The 22,111-nt window shown below is 41.7% G+C and overlaps 1 protein-coding gene across 2 annotated transcripts in view; it reads left to right on the forward strand.

Moving 5' to 3' along the window:
• The first annotated feature begins 2,305 nt into the window (after window positions 1-2,305).
• Window positions 2,306-22,111, forward strand: part of MGAT4A (alpha-1,3-mannosyl-glycoprotein 4-beta-N-acetylglucosaminyltransferase A) — a 93,180-nt gene continuing 73,374 nt past the window's right edge. For both annotated transcript variants that reach the window (XM_080683060.1, XM_080683061.1), the window contains exons 1-2: window positions 2,306-2,420; window positions 8,862-9,158. In XM_080683060.1, the coding sequence (XP_080539186.1) occupies window positions 9,065-9,158 (94 nt within the window). In that variant the 5' untranslated portion in view covers window positions 2,306-2,420; window positions 8,862-9,064. The remainder of the gene's footprint in view (window positions 2,421-8,861; window positions 9,159-22,111) is intronic.

Consider the following 22,111-nt stretch of genomic DNA (forward strand, 5'->3'; position numbering starts at 1 on the left):
GATCCCATTGCAAGTGTATTTGAAGCTTGTCCTTCCAGGCTTCCTTTCTCCTCTGACACATACCCCTGTTTTAGCATGTTTGTGAATGCTTTCATTTCCTTCCCTCACTAAAAGAAAAAATAATGGAAATGGTGGAAATATATATTTTAATATTCATTCACTCAACAAAAGCTTGTCAGTTGCTGAAGGTGGGAGCAGAGAGGTAGTGTGGTGGATGGTGTAGGGCAGTGGTCGGCAAACTCTAATTAGTCAACAGAGCCAAATATCAACAGTACAACAATTGAAATTTCTTTTGAGAGCCAAATTTTTTAAACTTAAACTTCTTCTAATGCCACTTCTTCAAAATAGACTCACCCAGGCTGTGGTATTTTGTGGAAGAGCCAAACTCAAGGGGCCAAAGAGCCGCATGTGGCTCGCGAGCCGCAGTTTGCCGACCACGGGTGTAGGGGCTTTGAAATCAAACAGCCCTGGATTTAAATTCTAGTTGGATAATTTACTAGCTGCCTAAATTATCATTTGTACCTGCCAAAATTAATCCCTCAGTTTCTGGCCTCAGTTTCTGCCCTGGTAAAATAGGGACAGTAGCTACCTATGCTATCGGGTCTTTTGGCCAATCCCGTGGCCATGGCTGGTGGCCTTCTCCATCATTGTCAAATGGCAGCACTTTCTTCATCTGCAAGAAGGAGTTTGCTTGTCTGGTAAGAGCATGGTATAACAAGATCTAGGATTGTCCATTCCCAAGAGATATTTTAGGCAAGATATGTCAAACAATGGAACAAAGGTTGTATCCTGGAATGGTCTGTCTTTATTGCTTACATCTGCTCATGAAATCTGTTGCCAGCTTGCCACTAGGAAATGTCCTTGTCGTAGAATACAGGAAATCTGGCTCCCAGGCTCTCAAAATAGGCAGAAAAGTTGTCATTTGATGTCATGGCTGTCATGTTCATGGTACTGAATAGTGGATAAACCTCTTTTTGTCTGCTCCCCTGAATCAGAGGGGAATGACAGAAGGAGAATCCGTTCTTGAACCTTTAAAATGGTTCGACAGTCGTGGAGAGAAATCTCACCATGGGAGAGTTGAGAAACCCATGCATGTCTTATTAATTACTTTCATCCTGAGACAAAATAAAGGAACTTTGTGGGAAAAAAACATTCTGATTGATGGTTGTCTCTTAGCGTTTTGAATCTTTGAATTACTGTTTTCTGAAAAGAGCCTATTTATTACTTTGGGAGCTTGGCAGGAGCAAGGATGTTTTGTTGATCTTGGGCCCCTACCTCCCTGTAAATATTAACTTGGAGGGTGGTTGTAAGGATTATTATAGTTGGTTAAAATAACACATCTCTGGTGTTTGAATCCAGATCTAAGACCAGCTGTGTGGTCTTGGGCAAACTCTCTGAGCTCATTAAAATCTTAGCATCTTGCCTAGTATATGGTAAGTATCCAAAATATGATGTATCCAGTGGTAGTTATTATTAACGCAAGTCATAGTACATGTGGATACTAAGGAAAAACAGGGAAGACCACTCAGGCTTCCTATAGATGATTATCTATTTGGTTTCAAACCTTGTGAAACCGTGTTCGATTAAGGAAATGGGACTCAGGCGAGAGGGGCAGAATGGCGTGCTGTGTAAAAGCCACAGGCTTTATCACCTAAATGATCTGCAATTAAATTCTAGTTATATTTCTTGTTCGTTCCTAATTGATTAAGCCAGGCCTTCTCCCTGGTTACCGGTCTCCTCATCGGTAAATTGGGGATAACGATGCCTGTGGCTGGGGGTGTCGTGATGTTCAGAGACAGTGGTGAGGTGCCTGGAACCGCAGGGCCTCGGAGGCTATGGTTGGTTTAGGGCGAGATCCACCCCCGGACCCGTCACCAGGAACACTACCCAGGCAGGACGGCCGGGGAGCTCGCGGCTGTGGGAAGGGGCCGGGCTGGGGCAGCCGGGGTGACCGGGTCGCGCGCCGAGGGCTCCCGGGGCCTTTTGTTGGCCGTCTGAGCTGCCTCTGCACACACTGGAGGATTAAAGCCAGATGTGGTGGTGGGGCGGCGGGGAGACCCCACGATCTCGCAGTCTGGGACCAGAGAACAGGACGCCGCTTTACACCCCGCGGTGACAATAATGAAGCGGGGGCATGCAGATCTCACGAGAGTTATATAGGCTGCGAGACCGCGCCCCTAAATGACAGCCTGGTGGGCCACTGACGCGAGCGGCTCTGCCGCCGGGGGGCGCCCAGTGGACGGTGCGCAGCCCCGGCGGCCAATGGCTGGCGGGGTCGCGGGCGGGGCGGCGGCGCTCCAGCGGCGGGGGCGGGGTCTCGGCGGGAGGCGGGGCGCCCGGCAGCAGCGGTGGTGGCGGCGGCAGCAGCGGCAGCAACGGCCACAGCAGCCTCGGCAGCGGCCGCGGATGGAGCGGCAAAGGTGAGGGGCTCGCGGCGGCCGCGGGGTGCGGGAGGCCTGGAGCTGGCGTCGCAGGGCGGCTGCGCGGAGAGGCGCGGGGCTGAGGGGCGGCGTCGGCTGCTGGGCTCCGAGGCGCGGGGTCGCGGGAGATCCACCTGCTGGTAACGGAACCAACCGCGCTGCGGCCCGGCCGGGAGCTCGCGCGCCCGGGGCTGCTGCGGAGCCGGTAGGGGCGGGCTGGGCCGCGCGGGGCGCGGGGCCGGGCGCCCTGGCCGCTCTGTCAGCCCCGCGCCGCCGCCCCCAAGGCCCCTCGGTGCTGCGCGCTCTCGGGTGGCGGGCCGGGCTCCTGGTGCGTCCCCAGCACTGTCCGGCGCGGCGAGGTTGGTCGACTTTGGGATAAAGTGGAGGAAAGAGTGGTTTTGGGGGGTACAGAGAGGGAGCGAGAATTGTCCGTGGACTGAACGGAGCTTCCCGAGGACCCGCGCCCGGCGTTTCCACTGGGCGGCGGAGCAGGTGGTGTGGGGTGCGGCGGTTCAGGGCCCGAGGAGGGGCTGTTCCCGCCGTGGAGTGGAGGCGTGCAGCCGTGGTAGCGAATTTTCCTACAAAGTGATGTCCCGTGTCAAGGAGCAGCCTAGTCCCCACCTCGGCCTCAGCCCCCACTTAAGGATGAAGCTGCACGCGGGACCCTTAGGTTGCGTCCAGGTGATTGCACCGGGTGCACCAGGTGTTTATGAGCCGGCAGTCATTCCACTCGCGCGCCCGCGTTTATTTCTCGCAGCGTGTGTTCTCTGGAGCCCGTTCATTGCTTACAACCCAGATTGCGAAATAGGAGCAGGCACGATGTCTGTGTTTAATGCTTTCCATATATTTTGCTGTTGTGCTTTTGCTGTTGTGCATTTGCTGTTGGACGAATTCTGCTATAAGATAATGACAACGCTGTTCGTTTGAATTTAGACCTAAATTTAGAATCAAATAATACGCGTTGTGTGGTTTATGCTTCCTTTTCTGAATGTTTTAAAAACTAGTTTTACTAACCAGGGTATCGTGGCATTGGTTTCTTTAGCTCACACGTGTAAGTCTGAAAACGCACTGGATGATGAAAGTATATAAGCTGTATTAAAAAAATACTAATCCTTTTATAAAAGTAAAATAAGTGTATTTTAACATAATTGCTGTGAGTTTACATCTTGGATTTCATGATTGTGCCTTTTTCTTCAAGCACAGTCATGTTCAGCAGAAGTATACTCACCCATGGAACATTGAATTTTTCAGAGAACACTTTAAAATAATTTATTATCTAAAAATAAAATACAGGACTGCAGCCCTTGAAGATCTGTTAATAAAACACATTTTTTTTTCAGCCAAAGATCTACAGTTGAAAGTTCCATTCATTTTGGTCAGGATGGAGAAAATGATTAGTAGTTTTAGCCACTCCTTTTTTGTTGTTAAGGATTCAAATGTGTAAAGTGATAGTCTCAGAATAAAATTTTTGTGAATGTGGACATTTTAAAATATAGGTCACATTGTCTCTTATTTGAGGTAGTCAATCCAGAGGGTTTGGCCAGCTTATGAACTGCCTCCTCTGGTTAAGAATGTGGAGATCATTAGTTGTGCTTCACTTAACACTGTGCAGTTAAATTTCACTAGTTTGGAAACCCTAATTAAAAATGTGCGACTACACCTTTCCTGAGTAAAATGCTCTTGTAGTTCTCTTCCAGAATTTCAGGTCTTATTTGTTAGTAGAATTCATTATAAATATCTTCTTTAAACCAGAGCTTAATAACTTCCCGGAAACAGTATTTAATATTCCTTATGTTTTTCAAGAGTATATCTGTAGTCTACTTTGCTTTTAGAATTCACTCACTTTAAATTGTCCCTACCTATTTATACTGAATTTTATCATAGGAGCTTTATTTGTATTTAATAAAACTATTTTTAATTATCCTTTATTTTGTGATTTTTCTGCTTCTATACTTCCCCATAATTATTAATTGAATGTTTACTCTAATCTATACATTTTTAGATCTTTTACCAGGACAGATTCTTCCTGCAGTTAGGTAGAACTAAGTATATAGCAACAGAAAATTATGCACATTTTTATATAATGTCATACCAGGATTAAAATTAGAAGTTATATAATTCACTTCTCTTTTTATCATCAGAACTCATTATTGAGTGCTTATTTATATAAGACAAGATATTAGACACTTGATGGAATTTAGTTGAAATTATAGAATATCGCCATGAAGATTTTCAATTCTGAACTGTAGACATGGGATCATTTAATGTTAACTTGTGTTACCATAGAAGGTGAAAACTGAGTTTCGAAAACTGTGATAACTTGTGAGAATATCTTTGGAGTTCCTCGTTTTCAGATAGTAAGAGTAAGCAAGGAAGTGGTTGTGGTGCTAGTGGTGGGGGTGGGGGTAGTTCTTTGCTTCTAGAATATTATACCACAGAGCTGCTGGCCAAGGAGGATTAACAGGCATGCCTGAGGGTGTGGGCGTGCACGGGTTTATGCACCCGATAGGGGAGGGGTTAGCTAAAGACTACCGGAAGTGAGAAATTTCTTTAAAGTTTTAAGTTTAAACGTTGAGATTTCTTATTAATTTTGCAGCTTATTTCATAATAGATCCATGTTTGTTATAGAATATAAAATGTTTTTAAATTCACACTTAAACTGTTGGGTAAAAATTAACACCTTGGGAACATTCTTCCTGTAACCTGAGACTTGGGAGGTTCCTGCCTAGGTGCAGGTGGCTGAGTTTGAGAGGCAGAGGGTCTTGTAGGTAAGAAAGAGCTTAGACTTTGGAGTCATACAAATTAGGGCAGTCTTTGGGTTCATTTTCTTGTGTATAAAATAGGGTTTATAATGCCTGCCTCATAGGATTTTGTGAAGATTTAAAACATATAATGGCCCAAGCACATAGGAAACACTCAGTGAGTTGTAGTGTCTATTATTATTACTAATACTATGCCCTAGTGATCTTTTTTCACTAGAAGAGATTGCTGGTAATGTTCACTTTTACAAAGTAGCTGAGATGGTAGTTTCAGAATTGCCTATAAATGGCCACTTTAATCAGCCATATCCTTCTACTGAGGGAATTGTCCCTTGGGCTTGGTAGACCTTTTTGGAGGTGCATTAACTTACCCCACTAGAGTGTAATTTAGTATATTGTGAAGTGCATCTTGTGGTCCCCTTGAGGCCACCAGGAATCAATGCACATCTGAGTGCCTGACATGCCCCCAGGGAATGAGACCTGCTATGCAGAGAGTGGATTGAACCAGTGGCTGGCTGTAGTTTTTTTTGTTTGGTCTTATTTTTATTTTATTTATTTATTTATTTATTTATTTATTTATTTATTTATTTAAATAAATCTTTATTCAGATTATTACAATTGTTTCTCCTTTTTCCCCCCATAGCTCCCCTCCACCCAGTTCCCACCCCACCTTCTGCCCTTACCTCCCCCCCACTGTCCTCATCCATAGGTGTATGATTTTTGTCCAGTCTCCTCCTGAACCTCCCCCATACCCCTTTCCCCCTGAGAATTATCAGTCCACTCCCTTTCTATGCCCCTGATTCTATTATAGTCACCAGATTATTCTGTTCCTCAGATTTTTAATTCACTTGATTTTTAGATTCACTTGTTGATAGATATGTATTTGTTGTTCATAATTTTTATCTTTACTTTTTTCTTCTTCTTCCTCTTCTTAAAGAATACCCTTCAGCATTTCATATAATACTGGTTTGCCAGTGATGAACTCCTTTAGCTTTTTCTTATCTGTGAAGCTCTTTATCTGACCTTCAATTCTGAATGATAGCTTTGCTGGGTAGAGTAATCTTGGTTGTAGGTTCTTGCTATTCATCACTTTGAAAATTTCTTGCCACTCCCGTCTGGCCTGCATAGTTTCTGTTGAGAAATCAGCTGACAATCGTATGGGTGCTCCCTTGTAGGTAATTAACTGTTTTTCTCTTGCTGCTTTTAATATTCTCTCTTTGTCTTTTGCTCTTGGCATTTTAATTATGATGTGTCTTGGTGTGGTCCTCTTTGGATTCCTTTTGTTTGGGGTTCTGTGGGCTTCCTGGACTTGTAAGTCTATTTCTTTCACCAGGTGGGGGAAGTTTTCAGTCATTATTTCTTCCAATAGGTTTTCAGTATCTTGCTCTCTCTCTTCTTCTGGCACCCCCATAATTCTGATGTTGGTACGCTTGAAGTTGTCCCAGAGTCTTCTTACACTATCTTCAACTTTTTGGATTTTTTTTTTTTTTTTTTTTTGCTTTTTCGGTTGAGTGTTTTTTGCTTCTTTGTATTTCAATTCTTTGACTTGATTCTTGTGTTCCTCTAGTCTGTTGTTGGGTCTCTGTATAATATTTTTTATTTCAGTCAGTGTATGTTTAATTTCTAGTTGGTCCCTTTTCATATCTTCGAGGGTCTCATTATATTTATCAGCCTTTTCTAGGATATTCTTGAAAAGCCTTATAACCGTGGTTTTGAATTTTATGTCCAGTCATTTGTTTTCCTCCATTTCTTTCGTTTGTGATCTGTTTCTCTGACGCCGCATTTTCACTGCTTCCCTGAGTTGGTAGGGTAGATTTGTGTGCTAGGTTTCCTATATGGCCCAGTGGGTCAGCCTCCCCAGTTAACCTGAGGTGGACACTCCTTGTGCACCCCTTGTGGACTGTGTGTACAGCCTTGTTGTAATTAAGTCTTGATTGTTGTTGGTATCACTGGAAGGAATTGACCTCCAGGCCAGTTGGCTGTAAGGATCAGCTGTGTCTAAGCTGGGAGAAGTTCGGTGTTGGAGACAGCCTTATAGGATTAGACTTGCCAAATTGCAATAGCCTCTGTGCTCAGCTTGGATGGGGTGGAGTCTCAGGGTGGAGCAGACAGTCTTGGCTTCCAGTCAGCCTTGCCCTTGCGCGCGTGCGCGCCTGCAGACCTCTGCCTTCCCCGGCTCTCGAGTCTCTGCCCGAGAGTCCAGATTCCCCCCCGTAAGAGCGCGGGTCCCCAGGGGCTCGCCTGGAACTGGGGTTCAGTGCAGTCAGAATTGGGGTTCAGTGCAGTCAGGAGCTTCGGACTCCCTTCTGCTAGGGAAAGCCTGTGGCAACCTCCGCAGCCTTTGTGCGCACTGGCGCACGCGCCTCCGGAACCCTGCCTGCCGGGGCTCCCCTGGGTTTCCCCTGGGTCTCCGAGTCTCCGGGTGCCTTTCTCTCTACCTGACAGTCCAGACTCCCCCTGTATGAGGCTGGGTCCACGGGGTTTCGCCCGGGACTGGGGTTCAGTGCAGTCAGAACTGGGGTTCAGTGCGGTGGGGGGCTTCCTTCCCCCTTCCGCCAGAGAAAGTCAGCCAGGCTCTCAGCCGCCCTTCCTCTCTGCGCGTACAAAGACCCTTTGCCGTACCTCCAATTCTCTGTGAGCTTTTCTCTTTCCTTCTAGTTATAGAATTTTCACTCAGCCAGCTTTCCTGTGGTTCTGGATGGTGTCCGTTCTGTCTTTTAGTTGTAGTTTTGAAATTGTTGTGCGAGGCAGCAGTTTAGGTGCTTACCTATGCCGCCATCTTGGTTTCTCTATATCTAGTGATTCTTAAAGTCTGCTTGGTCTTATTTTTAATACAGTTAACATTTATTGAGAACCTATTATGTGCTAGGCAGTTATGCTCAAGTACTTTTAAGGACTTCATTTGATTCCATTTTTTTCAACAGTTTTATTAGATCACCTGGTTTTACAGAGTTAAAGCAATGATAAGTAATGGGTTCTCAGTCATTCAGTATCCTGGTTGGATGGCTGCCTTTTATTTTTAACCCCTAAACAGTCCCAATTTACATCCTGGGAGTAGGTTAATCACAGGAAATACTACATTTGTTCTCTGATGATGATACATAGCAATAATAACTGTAACCTTTTTATGATTTATGGTATGTGAAAGGAGCCAGGACAGGTTGCATTTTGTGAATGAAAAGGTAAGGCCTATATAAGGGACATACCTTGCAATGTAAATAATGATGGAGCCAGATTCAGGACCCAGGTATTTTGTATGTTGTAGTCTGTCACTTTTCTTAATGTTTTTGAGAACAGCTGTTGTGCTGTAGGAAAACTGAGGGTAGTGAAGATTATGTTACTCAGGAACCATTGTGTGATTATTAGCATTCTCTGCATGGAATCTGGCTTATTGTATATTTAATGAGCCCCACAACTTCCCTTCTTAAATAAGTTATCATAACTTTCTTTTCTCGGACAAAACCAAACCAACAAGGAGGGAATAGTTTGATGCTTTTTTCCATCTGAGGAAAAGAAGCCTATCATCCCTACTATATTAATGTGTGGTTTAGGTGTGGGAATAATCTTCATAGATACAGTTTAGCCCCACCAAAAGTCTATTTGTAATGGTGACCAATAAATGAAGAAACCAATATTTTGCGTTACTGAACAAGTTTTTCCTTCCTGTTTTCCTCTTGGATAGGAAAAAAGCCTGAGACATCAACTTATGAAGACTGTGAAGACAATTCTGAATAGCAGGAGTGACTGCTGTTGCTGTCAAACTTATTCTGCAGAGCATCTGAAATGAGCCTCTCTTATTGATTGTTTTCATTGGCCCAGAGCCAGGAGTACTACTGGATTCAGTTGACTTCGTAAATGTATGAACCAGTGTGATGGTGAAATGAGATGAGGCTCCGAAATGGAACTGTAGCCACCGTTTTAGCGTTTATCACTTCATTCCTTACTTTATCTTGGTATACTACGTGGCAAAATGGGAAAGGTAAGGAAAATATTTCTAAAAATATGCATGAAATATTTTAGGCTTTGTGCTTTGTTAATGGTGCATAAATACTTAGGTTAAATACCCCAACAATCTGCATGTTGCATGCTGTCTGACAGTTTCTTTCTGACATAAAAATGAAACAGTATTCTTGGACATAAGAGACAGACTTTCTAATTTGAATGGGGTTTGTTTTGTTTTTGGTTTCTTGCACTTGGAGAAACAGATACTGATCAGTGGTTTATGTTATACATGACAGCCAAGTTGTATAACAAATACTTTTGTTTTGGCACACTGTTTTTATTACTAAACATCATAAATGTTTAAAGCATCCTTGCACTGGATGTTGTATAAAATGCCTAAGAGAACTCAATCAGTGACTCCATGAAATTTACATGCTGATTATACTAATGATTTGGTGCTGTATAGTTAATGATTTAAACTGCACGTGTTGACAGATTGCTCTTTAGACAAAAGTGTGCAGTAGATGAGAAATTCTGATTAGAAAACTTAAAAAATTTTTTTTAATTAATTGTGTTAGGCTGTTGAATTGTGCTTTAAAGGAAGGTTATTTGTTCAGTGATTGGAACTATATTCAGAGATAATTAAATTTTTTAAGAGAAATTATTTGGAGTGAATTCCTACCCATACTTTTTACCTTATAATAATCTAAGGAATGCTGATGGCAAGAAAGATGGATGTGTTGAGATGAGTGCATATTTGGTTTGTTAGAGTCCAGTTAGAGCAGTCATCATCACCTGGTTATTTGATAATGCTATTGCTGGTATTATTTTATTGACTTTTACAAAGAAAACTGAAACGATGGGTTCATGACTTATTTTTTTTCTGATGTGTGTATGTAGATATGCATATTTAGATACTTATACATCTCTGTGAGATATGTATAAAATAAGCTAATATAAGTGAAGAACATATGCTCTGTGCTTGAGCAAATGTGTTATTTTTCTCTTCTGTGTATTGGGTTCTAATTTGGGGGGGAACTCTTTGGGGACAAATGAATGAAAAACTTGAAGACCTTTCTTCTTTGTGAACTAATTTATGTATTTTTTATTTTATTTATTTAAATTCTTTATTGCTTAAGTATTATATAAGTCTCCTTTTTCCCCCATTGACCTCTCCCCAGCCATCCCACCCCCCAGCACATGCCCTCACCCCCCTACTGTCTGTGTCCATTGGTTATGGTCATATACATGCACACAAGTCCTTTGTCCAATCTCTTACCACCACCCCTTCACCCCCACCCCCTACCTCCACCCCTGCCTTCGCTCTTAGGTTGGACCATCTGTTCATGCTTCTATGACTCTGGCTCTATTTTTGTTCATTAGTTTGTGTTGTGCATTATATTCCACAAATGAGTGAGATCATGTGATATTTATCTTTCTCTGACTGGCTTATTTTGCTTAGCACCGTGGTCGGCAAACTGCGGCTCGCGAGCCACATGCGGTTCTTTGGCCCCTTGAGTGTGGCTCTTCCACAAAATACCACGGCCTGGGCGAGTCTATTTTGAAGAAGTGGCGTTAGAAGAAGTTTAAGTTTAAAAAATTTGGCTCTCAAAAGAAATTTTAATCGTTGTATTGTTGATATTTGGCTCTGTTGACTAATGAGTTTGCCAACTACTGAACTGGTGGAACAACTGGTCACTATGATGTGCACTGACCCACCAGGGGGCAGATGCTCCATGCAGGAGCTGCCGCCTGGTGGTAAGTGCACTCCCACAGGGGGGGCCACTCAGCCAGAAGCCGGGCTCACTTCTGGTGAGCGCAGCAGCAGGGGCAGGAGCCTCTCCCGCCTCTGCGGCATCGCTAAGGATATCTGACTGATGGCTGTACTAGACTAAATGTTACCGTGTAGTTGGAAGCTGTGAAGTTTAGGCAATTGTGGCATATTGTGTGCAGAGAGGTAAAGGGTTAGTATATGACAGTGGTCGGCAAACTCATTAGTCAACAGAGCGGCAAACCACGGCTCTGAGTTTGCTGACCACTGTCTTGGAATATAGTCCTAGAAGTGGGATCACTGGGTCAAATGGGAGTTCCATTTTCAGTTTTTTGAGGAAACTCCATACTGTTCTCCACAGTGGCTGCACTAGTCTGCATTCCCACCAGCAGTGCACGAGGGTTCCTTTTTCTCCACATTCTTGCCAGCACTTGTTATTTGTTGATGATAGCCATTCTGACAGGTATTTTTATTTGCATTTCTCGGATAATTTTGAGCTTGTTTTCATATGTCTCCTGGCCTTCTGTATGTCCTTTTTTGAAACGTGTCTATTTGGTCCTTGGCCCATTTTTTGATTGGATTGTTTACCTTCCTTTTGTTAAGTTGTATGAGTTCCCTGTAAATTTTGGAGATTAGGCCCTTATCGGAGGTAACATTGGTAAATATGTTCTCCCATGCAGTGGGCTTTCTTATTGTTTTGTTGATGGCTTCTTATGCTGTGCAGAAGCTTTTTATTTTTATGTAGTCCCATTTGTTTATTTTCTCCTTAGTTTTCATTGTCCTAGGAGGTGTATGGGTAAAGATATTGCTACGACATATGTCTCATATTTTGCTGCCTGTGGATTCCTCTAAGGTTTTTATGGTTTCCTGTCTTACATTTAAGTCCTTTATCCATTTGGAGTTTTTTTGTGTGTGTGTGTATGGTGTAAGTTGGTGGTCTAGTTTCATTTTTTTTGCATGTAATCTGTCCAATTTTCCCAACACCATCAATTGATAAGATTATGTGATTTTTTTCCCCCTCTCAATTTGTTTATGTGATGTATAACGTTTATTGATTTGTAGATATTGTACCATCCTTGCATCCCTGGAATAAATCCCACTTGGTCATGGTGTATGACCTTTCTAATGTAATGCTGGATCTGATTTGCTAGAATTTTGTTGAGGATTTTAGCATTTATGTTCATCAGGGATATTGGCCTGTACTTTTCTTTATCTGGTTTTGTGATTAGGGTAATGCTGGCTTCGTAGAGTTTGGAAGTATGCCTTCCTCTTGAATTTTTTGGAATAGTCCAAGAAGGATAGGTGTTAGTTCTTTAAATGTTTGGTAAAACTCCCCTGTGAAGCTGGTGGGTCCAGGGCCTTTGTTTGCAGGAAGTTTTTTGATTACTGTTTCAATTTCATCCGTAGTTAACGGCCTATTCAGATTTTTTTATTCTTCCTGAGTTTTGGAAGCTTGTATTTTTCTAGGAATATGTCCATTTAGTCTAGGTTGTCCAGTTTGTTGGAGTAGAGTTGTTCGTAGTATTTTTTTTTAATAATCCTTTGTATGTCTGTTGCGTTGGTTGTTACTTCACCTCTTTCATTTCTGATTTTATTTGTGTCCTCTCTCTGTTTCTTGGTGAGCCTGGCTAGGGATTCATCAATGTTCTTTATCCTTTCAAAAAACCAGCTCTTGGTTTCATTGATCTTTTGTATTGTTTTTTTTTTGGTCTCTATGTCATTTATTTCTGCTCTGATCTTTATTATTTTCTTTCTTCCTTATACTCACTCTGTGCTTTTTTGTTGTTGTTATTGCTCTCTTTCTAATTTAAGTTGTAGGGTTAGATAATTTATTACCATTTTTTCTTGTTTTTTTTGAGGTAGGCCTGTAGAGCTATGAACTTACCTCTCAGGACCGCTTTCACTGTGTCCCATAGATTTTCATTGTCATTTGTTTCTAGAATGTTTTTTATTTCTTCTTTGATATCTTAGTAACACATTGTTTTAAGCGCATGCTATTTAGCCTCCAAGTGTTTGCTTTTTTTTTTTTCGTTGTTTTTATTGTAGTTATGCTTTCTAAGTTTATGCTTTGTAATCTGAGACGATGCTTGATATAATTTCTATCTTCTTGAATTTGAAGGGACTTTGCCTGTGTCCTAATATGTGGTCTATCTTTGAAAATGTCCCGGGTTCACTTGAGAATAATGTATATTTTATAGCTTTGGGGTGAAATGTTCTGAAGATGTCAAATAGTTCCATCTGATCTAGTGAGTCACTTCAGATTGCTGTTTGCTGATTTTTTGTTTAGAGGATTTATCCAGTGGTATCAATGGGGTATTAAAGTCCCCCAGTTATCAGAGTTATATCCTCTTACTGAATTGTCTCTCTTTAGGATTATGAAGTGGCCCTCCTTAGCTCTAGTTATGGCCTTCACTTTGAGGTCTTTTTGTCAGATATAAGTATTGCTACCCCTGCTTTTTTGTCATTTCCATTTGTCTGAAAAATATTTTCCATCCCTTCACTATCAGTCTGTGTGAGTCCTTTGTTCTGAGATGGGTCTCTTGTAGACAGCAAATATACAGGTCATGTTTTCTTATCCATTCAGCTACACTGTGTCTTTTGATTGGAGCATTTAATCCATTTACATTTAAGGTTATTTTTGATAGGTACTTGTTTATCGCCATTTTTATTTTTTTATGCCTGTGTTCCTTCTTTGCTTCCTATTTCTTCTTTTTACAGCAGACCCTTTAGCATTTCTTGCATTGCTGGTTTGGTGGTGAGAAACTCCCTTAATCCTTATTTTGTGTGTGAAGCTCCTGATTTCACCCTCAATTTTGATTGATAGCCTTGCTGGGTATAGTATTCTTGGATTCAGACCCTTCCTTTGCAGGAGTTTGTATATTTCATTCCATTCCCTTCTGACCTGATGTGTTTCTGTTGAGAAATCAGTTGATAGTATAATGGGAGATCCCTTGTAGGTAACTTTCTGTCTCTCTCTGGCAGCCTTTAAGGTTCTTTGTTGTTGGTGTTTGCCAATTGGTGTCAGTCTTTTTGGGTTCATCTTGTTTGGGACTTTGTGTGCTTCTTGGACTTGTGTGGCTTTTTTCTTCCTAGCATCATGGAAGTTTTCTGTCATTATTTCTTCAAACAGGTTTTCTATTCCTTGCTCAGTTTCCTCTCCTTCTGGCACCCCTATTATGCGGGTGTTGTTTTGTTTCATGTTGTCCCAAAGCTCCCTTAGACTCTCCTCCTGCTTTTTAAATTTTCTCTCCAGTTGCTGCTGTTCTTGGGTGGTTTTTCTACCCTGTTTTCTAACTTGCTGATGCAGTCCTCAGCTTCTTCTAGTCTGTTGAAACTTTCCATTGTCTTCTTTATTGAAGCTTTGTCATTCTTAATTTCTTCTTGATTCTTACACATGTTGACATTGTCTTCCATCCTTTTCAGCGTCCTTATAACCATTGCTCTGAATTCTTTCTCTTACAAATTGCTTGTCTCCATTTTGTTTTATTTCCTTTTCTGATGATTACTCCTTTTCTTTCAAATAGGGGTTGTTTCTTTGCCTCCCCATTTTTGCTGTTCCTTTGTGATTATTTCTATGTATTAGATTAAACTGCTGTGCCACCCAAATTTTTTGTCTTATTGAGTAGATATTTTAAGGGACCCAGTGGTGCAATCTCTCTGGTCTTCTGGGCTGGTAATCTAGGGATGCCCCCTATTTGGGATATTTAGGTTCTCTTGGTGTAATTGGGTCTGAGTGTTATTTTCCTGTTTGTGGATGGAGTTTCCTCTCAGGGTGTCTGGTTATGTGGCTCGCTCTCTACCATGTTGACAAACCAGCAGAAAGTACAACTCTACAAGACATGACACAAAGGGAACAAAACACGAATATACTCACAACACTGATAACCCCAATATAAGTGACCACCAAAGAAAAGAGGATTAGGAGAGAGAAAAGAGAGGAAAAATGATATCAAGAAAAGAAAAAAACGATAAGAAAGAAGAGAAAAAGAAAGAAAAAAAACATATGGGGAGAAAAAAACCACAGAATAAACAGATAAACCAAAAAATGCAAACAAAAAACACCCAGAGAGGGAGAAACCAAGATGGCGGCATAGGTAAACACCTAAACTGCTGCCTTGCACAACAATATCAAAACTACAACTAAAAGACAAAACGGACACCATCCAAAACCACAGGGAAGTTGGCTGAGTGGAATTCTACAACTAGAAGAAAAGAGGAAAGCACATTGAGACTCAGAGGAGCTGCAAAAGGCTGAGGTACGGAGACTCGTGCACAGAGAGGACGGGCGGCTGTGTGCACGGGCGGCTGAGTGCACAGCTGGCTTTCTAAAGCGGGAGGGAGAAGGAAGCTCCTGACTGCACTGAACTCCAGTCCCGGGCGAGACGCTGGGAAACCAGACTCACTCAGGGGGAATCTGGACTGTCAGGAAAAGAGAAAGCACACTGAGACGTGGGAGCTGCGGAAGGTAGAGGTCCCGAGGCGTGCGCGTGCAGAGAGGACTGACTGCTGAATGCACGGGATGCTGAGTGTGCGGCTGGCTTTCTAAAGCGGGAGGGAGACAGAAGCTCCTGACTGCGCTGAACTCCAGTTCCGGGCAAGTTTCTGGGAACCCCGACTCATTCGGGGAGAAACTGGACTGTCTGGCAGCTGGCGAAACTCGAGGGCAGCTTTCTCTCAGAGGTGCTTGCAGCGATTATCAAGGGACGCTGAGACCCAGGGGCCTCATAGGGCAGGGCTGACGGGAAACCAACGCTGTCTGCTCTGCCCTGAAACTCCACCCCATCCAGGCTGAGCACAGAGGCTTTTGCAATTTTACAAGTCTTGTCTCATAAGAGTGTCTCCAGCACAGAAGTTCTCCCAGTGTAGACACAGCTGATCCTCACAGCCAATTAGTCTGGAGGTCAATTCCTCCCAGTGATACCAACAACAATCAAAACTTAACTACAACAAGGCTGAGCACACAGTCCACAAAGGGTGCACCAAGAGTGTCCAGCTCAGGTAACTGGGGAGGCTGAGCCACTGGGCCCTATAGGACACCTACCACACAAAGCTACTCTACCAAGTCAGGGAAGCAGCGAAAGTGTGGAGACAAAGAAACGTCACAAATGACAGAAATGGAGGAAAGCAAATGACTGGATATAGAGTTCAAAACCAAGTTATAAGGTTTTTCAAGAATTTCCTAGAAAAGGCTGATAAATTTAGTGAGACCCTTGAGGATAAGAAAAAGGACCAACTAGAAATTAAGTATACACTGACTGAAATAAAAAATAATATACAGAGATCCAACAGCAGACTAGAGGATCGCAAGAATCAAGTAAAAGATTTGAAACACAAAGAAGCAAAAAACACCCAACTGGAAAAGCAAAAAGAAAAAAGAATCCAAAAATATGAAGATAGTGTAAGGAGCCTCTGGGACAACTTCAAGCATACCAACATCTGAATTATGGGGGTGCCAGGAGAAGAGAGAGAGCAAGATACTGAAAACCTATTTGAAGAAATAATGACAGAAAACTTCCCCCACCTGGTGAAAGAAATAGACTTACAAGTCCAGGAAGTGCACAGAACCCCAAACAAAAGGAATCCAAAGAGGACCACACCAAGACACATCATAATTAAAATGCCAAGAGCAAAAGACAAAGAGAGAATATTAAAAGCAGCAAGAGAAAAACATTTAGTTACCTACAAGGGAGTACCCATATGATTGTCAGCTGATTTCTCAACAGAAACTATGCAGGCCAGACGGGAGTGGCAAGAAATATTCAAAGTGATGAATAGCATGAACCTACAACCAAGATTACTCTACCCAGCAAAGCTATCATTCAGAATTGAAGGTCAGATAATTAGCTTCACAGATAAGAAAAAGCTAAAGGAGTTCATTAACACCAGAGCAGTATTATATGAAATGCTGAAAGGTATTCTTTAAGAAGAGGAAGAAGAAGAAAAAGGTAAAGATAAAAATTATGAACAACAAATACATGTCTACCAACAAGTGAATCTAAAAATCAAGTGAATAAAAATCTGAAGAACAGAATAAACTGGTGAATATAACAGAATCAGGGGCATAGAAAGTTAGTGGACTGACAATTCTCGGGGGGAAAGGGGTGTGGGAGGTGCGGGAAGAGACTGGACAAAAAGCGTACACTTACGGATGAGGACAGTTGTGGGGGAGGTAAGGGTAGAAGGTGGGTTGGGAACCGGGTGGAGGGGAGCTATGGGGGGAAAAAAGAGGAACAATTGTAATAATCTGAACAATAAAGATCTATTAAATTAAAAAACAACAACAACAAAAAAACAAACACCCAGAAAAAAAGTGGGGAGGGGCAGAATATGTAGAAGCAGAGTTTATATACAGAAAGTAAGGTTAAGGAATTGAATGAATATGGGGAGTACCTCGGTTCAGTATAGAGGAGATAGGAAGAGAATGAGTGGATAAGAAGAAAAAAATTTTAAAAAATAAGATAAAATAACCATAAAAATACATATTGAATGAAGAAAAAATAATGCTATAAAAAAAGAAAATAAAGAAAAAAATTTTAAATAAAAGGTTAAAAAATAAAGTAAAAAAGTGAAGTATCATTTGTTTTGGCCAAGTTTTAATGCTCCATGAAGGCCGGTTTAAGATCCCAGTCTTCTGTCTGCCACTACTTAGTTTCCTGTTAGGTAGTCAGCCCCATGTTGAAGTTCCAAGCAAACCACTGCTCCTCTGTTTGTGTCTATCTCTACAGCCTTGACTACAAGCAGGTGGGACCAGTCTGCCCATTTAGCCTGTTTGCCTGCTTTCAATCTTAATCTCCCAAGCTGCTGTTCCTGACAGGGCTGTAGGTAGGGAGGGTGCTGTATTGCTTTCTGGGACTGAATGGCCTCTCTTCAACCCAGTCCCTGAGGGCTCTTCGGGACTATTCAGAGTTTTTGTGTCCTTTGTACCACTCAGATTGTAGTTTGGGTGTGGCTGTATTACCTTTCTTAGGCTGCTGGGAGGGGCTGGTTTTCAGGAGAAAAATGGCTGGTTGGTCCGGCAGATCTGGACTGTCCCAGTGCCAGATTCCTATTCACCTCTCCCTGACCCGCTCTCCTCCACAGCCTCTCCCTAAACTCCACAAGTCTGCACCTCCACCTGCACCATAGCCATTGGTGAGTGTTTGTATTTGAATGGTCCTCTGAACTGGGTTTAGTGAATAAAAGCAAAGACCAAACAGAGTCAAAACAACTGCGCGACTGCTGGTTTCTCTCTCCCTGGCACCACGCGGCTTGGGCAGTTCTTCAGGCCACCACTCTGGGCTCAACCTCTCTCGGCTGTGGACTTAGATCTAGAATCCTCTGTCGCCAGCAGTTTTGTGGACTTCCTTTTCACAGTCAGATGTTACACCTTTACCCAAGGGATGCAGACTTGGTGCTATGCAGCTTTCTTCTGACCCTCTTGGCTCGGAGGCCTTGCAACTCTCTCCAGCCCAGATCCCCGATCCTACCGTTCTCCAGGCGTCCTCTGCCCTTCCTAGATGCAAATTGTCTTGCCAGCTGTGTCTACTTTGCCAGTCTTGGGTGGATGTTATTTGATTTAGATGCTCCTCTGTCTGCTCTGGGATAAGGCTCGGGACACATCTACCTATTTGGCCACCAGTTTTTCTTCCTGCATAATTTATGTATTAAAAGAATTTTTTTTATTGTACCAAAGGAAGAAGGTTTATGTAGGGAGAATGGTGAATTGTTAATTTAATTCAGCTGTTGATTGTCCCTGATATAAACAAAACAGACGACCGCTCTTTTAAGTCTACTTATGAAATAAAGGAATTAACCATAAGAAGGGTTTATAGATTTTTTTTTTTTAAATCATGAAACTTACCTATACAGAGAGTTATAGTAATGGAGAAACTTGACCCTTCTTCTCACTGTGTCTTATTTAAGGGATTAAAAGTTTTTGAAATCTCTGGTCCATTGATTTTTTTTCTTATATAAAGGTATTATAGGCATTTTTTTTAATTAAGCTGTCTTTAGACTCAAAATTAATTTTAAAAACATAGGATACTTTCACCATGTGTTTAGATACACACACAAAAAGTCTCTGCTCTTTGATGTTCACTCCTTGAACAGCTCTTTAAGGCTTCCATGCATACTCTTCTGCTCTGTTTGGCTGCTTAGTGTTTTGTCCAGACTCTTTCAGGTATCAGCAGAGACCTGTTATAGGTATATAAATCTCCTGTGTTGTAATGCTATTGTTTATGTAATTACCCTAACTGCTGAGCATTTGTATTCTTTCTAGATTGTTCTGGCAGTCAAACAACTTGGATTTTCCTGAGCAGACCTAATTTCAGATATTCTAGTATACCCATTAACCATATGCTCTGATTTTTATATTTGAAAGTATTGTTTCCTTACTCATTGACATTGCTGGACTAATAGTTTTTATTTTTCATTTATTCATTGGTTTCTTTTATGTATCTATCCTATGCCTAGCACTGTATTATTATATGTTACGAATATGAGAAGGAATAAGAAATTTCACAACTTTGAGAAGTTAAAGGGTTGGTAGGGGAAAATGCCTGCAAAAAAATGATACCATCAGATTGATTGAGAAAGAAGAAATAAACAACGCTGGGCTTGTACAGTTACACGCATACCATATGTTGTATATTCTCTCTTTTAATCCTCATAATAACCCTGGGAAGTACTATTATTACCTCCTTTCTGTAGGTGAAGAAAGCAATGCAGAGTGGCTGAGAAACTTGGCGTAGTCATACATTAAGTGGTAAAGTTTGAAGTTTAATCTCTTTAGATTCCAGAGATAATGTGCCTTGCTACTGGTGTATTGACCAGAAGAGCAGAGACAGAGACTAGACTAATTTTTGACACAGTCACAGAGGAAGAATAAATGTGAAGGCAATTCTAGGTAGAGGAAGGGCAATGAGTATGTCAGGTAGATAGCTGCAAGTGTAGCCATAGAGTTTGGAAAGGGTGCAGAGTATTTGTGCTTTGGAATTGTGAGATGCTCATTGTGATTGGCATGTGGGATTCCTAGCTGGTAATCACAGTTTCTAGGAGTATATCTAGGTTTCATAGGTCTCCTTTACCACTTGGAAGAATACGTGAGCTGGTCCATGGGATTGGTATAAATTTGGGATTAAAAGTTTTTGAAATCTCTGTTCCATTGATTTTGTTTCTTATATAAAGGTAATATAGGGAAGCTTGAGTTTTGACCAGAGTACCAGTTACAGGGTATACAGGATTCCCATATAAAAATGAGCAGAATTCCAAGTATTTGGCATGAACAGGTTGGGAAAGTTGAAAGCAGGTATTGTGAAAATGGAACAGGAGTAATTTACATGTCTTACTTGCTGGTGGGGTAGAACTCCTAATGACTCTCCTCCTTTGGTCAGGCACAATCCACAAACTGGGCAAGACTGAACAAGAAGTTGTAGATCCCTGCCCATGGGAACATACAACATTCATGTACATGTTTCTATATGGACATATGCTTTCATTTTTCTTGGGTATTTTTTACCTAAGAGTGGAAATGCTGGGTCATATTGTACCTTAACATTTAATCATTTGAAGAGCTGCCAGACTGTTTTCCAAAGCAGCTGGATCATTATGCCTTTCCTACAGCAGGGTATGAGAGTTTTGATTTCTTCACATTTTTAAAAAAATTTTATTTTATTGTTTAAAGTATTATATATTAGTAGTACATATATCTCCTTTTTTTCCCCATTGACCTTCCCCCAGCCTTCCCTACCCCCTGTCGCATGCCCTCATCCCACCCCCCCAGTGTATTGTGTCCATTGGTTGTGCTTATATGCATTCATACAAGTCCTTTGGTTGATCTCTTTCCCTCCCTCCCTCCCTAACACTCCCCAGCCTCCCTCCCTAATCTGTATCTATCTTTTTGTTCATCAGGTTATAATGTTCTTTATTTTCCATAAATGTGTAAGATCATGTGGTATTTTTCTTTCATTGCCTGGCTTATATCACTTAACATAATGCTCTCCGGGTCCATCCATACTGCTGCAAATGGTAAGAATGCCTTCTTTTTTATAGTAGCATAGTATTCCATTGTGTAGATGTACCATAGTTTTCTAATCCACTCATCTGCTGATGGGCATTTAGGCTGTTGCCGAATCTTAGCTATGGTGAATTGTGCTGCTATGAACATAGGGGTGCATGTATCCTTTCTGATTGGAGTTTCTAGTTTCTTGGGATATATTCCTAGAAGTGGGATTACTGGGTCAAATGGGAGTTCCATTTTTAGTTTTATGAGGAAACTCCATACTGTTCTCCACAGTGGCTGCAACAGTCTGCATTCCCACCAGCAGTGCACGAAGGTTCCTTTTTCTCCGCATCCTCGCCAGCACTTGTCATTTGTTGACGATTGCTATTCTGACAGGTGTGAGATGGTACCGCATTGTCGTTTTGATTTGCATCTCTCTGATAATTACTGACTTTGAGCATGTTTTCATATGTCTCTTGGCCTTCCTTCTGTCTTCTTTCTAAAAGATTCTATTTAGGTCCATTGCCCATTTTTTATTGGATCATTTATCTTCCTTTTATTAAGTTGTATAAGTTCCCTGTAGATGTTGGAGATTAAACCTTTATCAGTGATAACATTTGCAAATATGTTCTCCCATACAGTGGGCTTTCCTGTTGTTTTGTTGATGGTTTCTTTTGCTGTACAAAAACTTTTTGTTTTGATGTAGTCCCATTTGTTTATTTTCTCTTTAGTTTTCATTGCCCTAGGAGGGGTATTGGTGAAGAAGTTGCTTCGGCATATGTCTGAGATTTCTCTGCCTGTGGATTCCTCTAGTATTTTTATGGTTTCCAGTCTTATGTTTAAGTCCTTTATCCATTTTGAGTTTATTTTTGTGTATGGTGTAAGTTGGTGGTCTAGTTTCATTGTTTTGCATGTATCTGTCCAATTTTCCCAACACCATTTATTGAAGAGACTGTCTTGACTCCATTGTATGTTCATGCCTCCTTTGTCAAATATTAATTGCGTATAGTGGTTTGGGTTGATATCTGGATTCTCTATTCTATTCCATTGGTCTATATGTCTGTTCTTGTGCCAGTACCATGCTGTTTTGAGAACAGTGGCATTGTAATAGAGCTTGAAATCTGGTATTGAGATCCCACCTACTTTGTTCTTCTTTCTCAGGATTGCTGTGGCTATTTGGGGTCTTTTTGTATTCCAGATGAATTTTTGGAGAGTTCCTTCTAGGTCTGTGAAATATGCC

The sequence above is a fragment of the Plecotus auritus genome, assembly GCF_963455305.1.
Source record: "Plecotus auritus genome assembly, chromosome: 8".
Classification (NCBI taxonomy): domain Eukaryota; kingdom Metazoa; phylum Chordata; class Mammalia; order Chiroptera; family Vespertilionidae; genus Plecotus; species Plecotus auritus.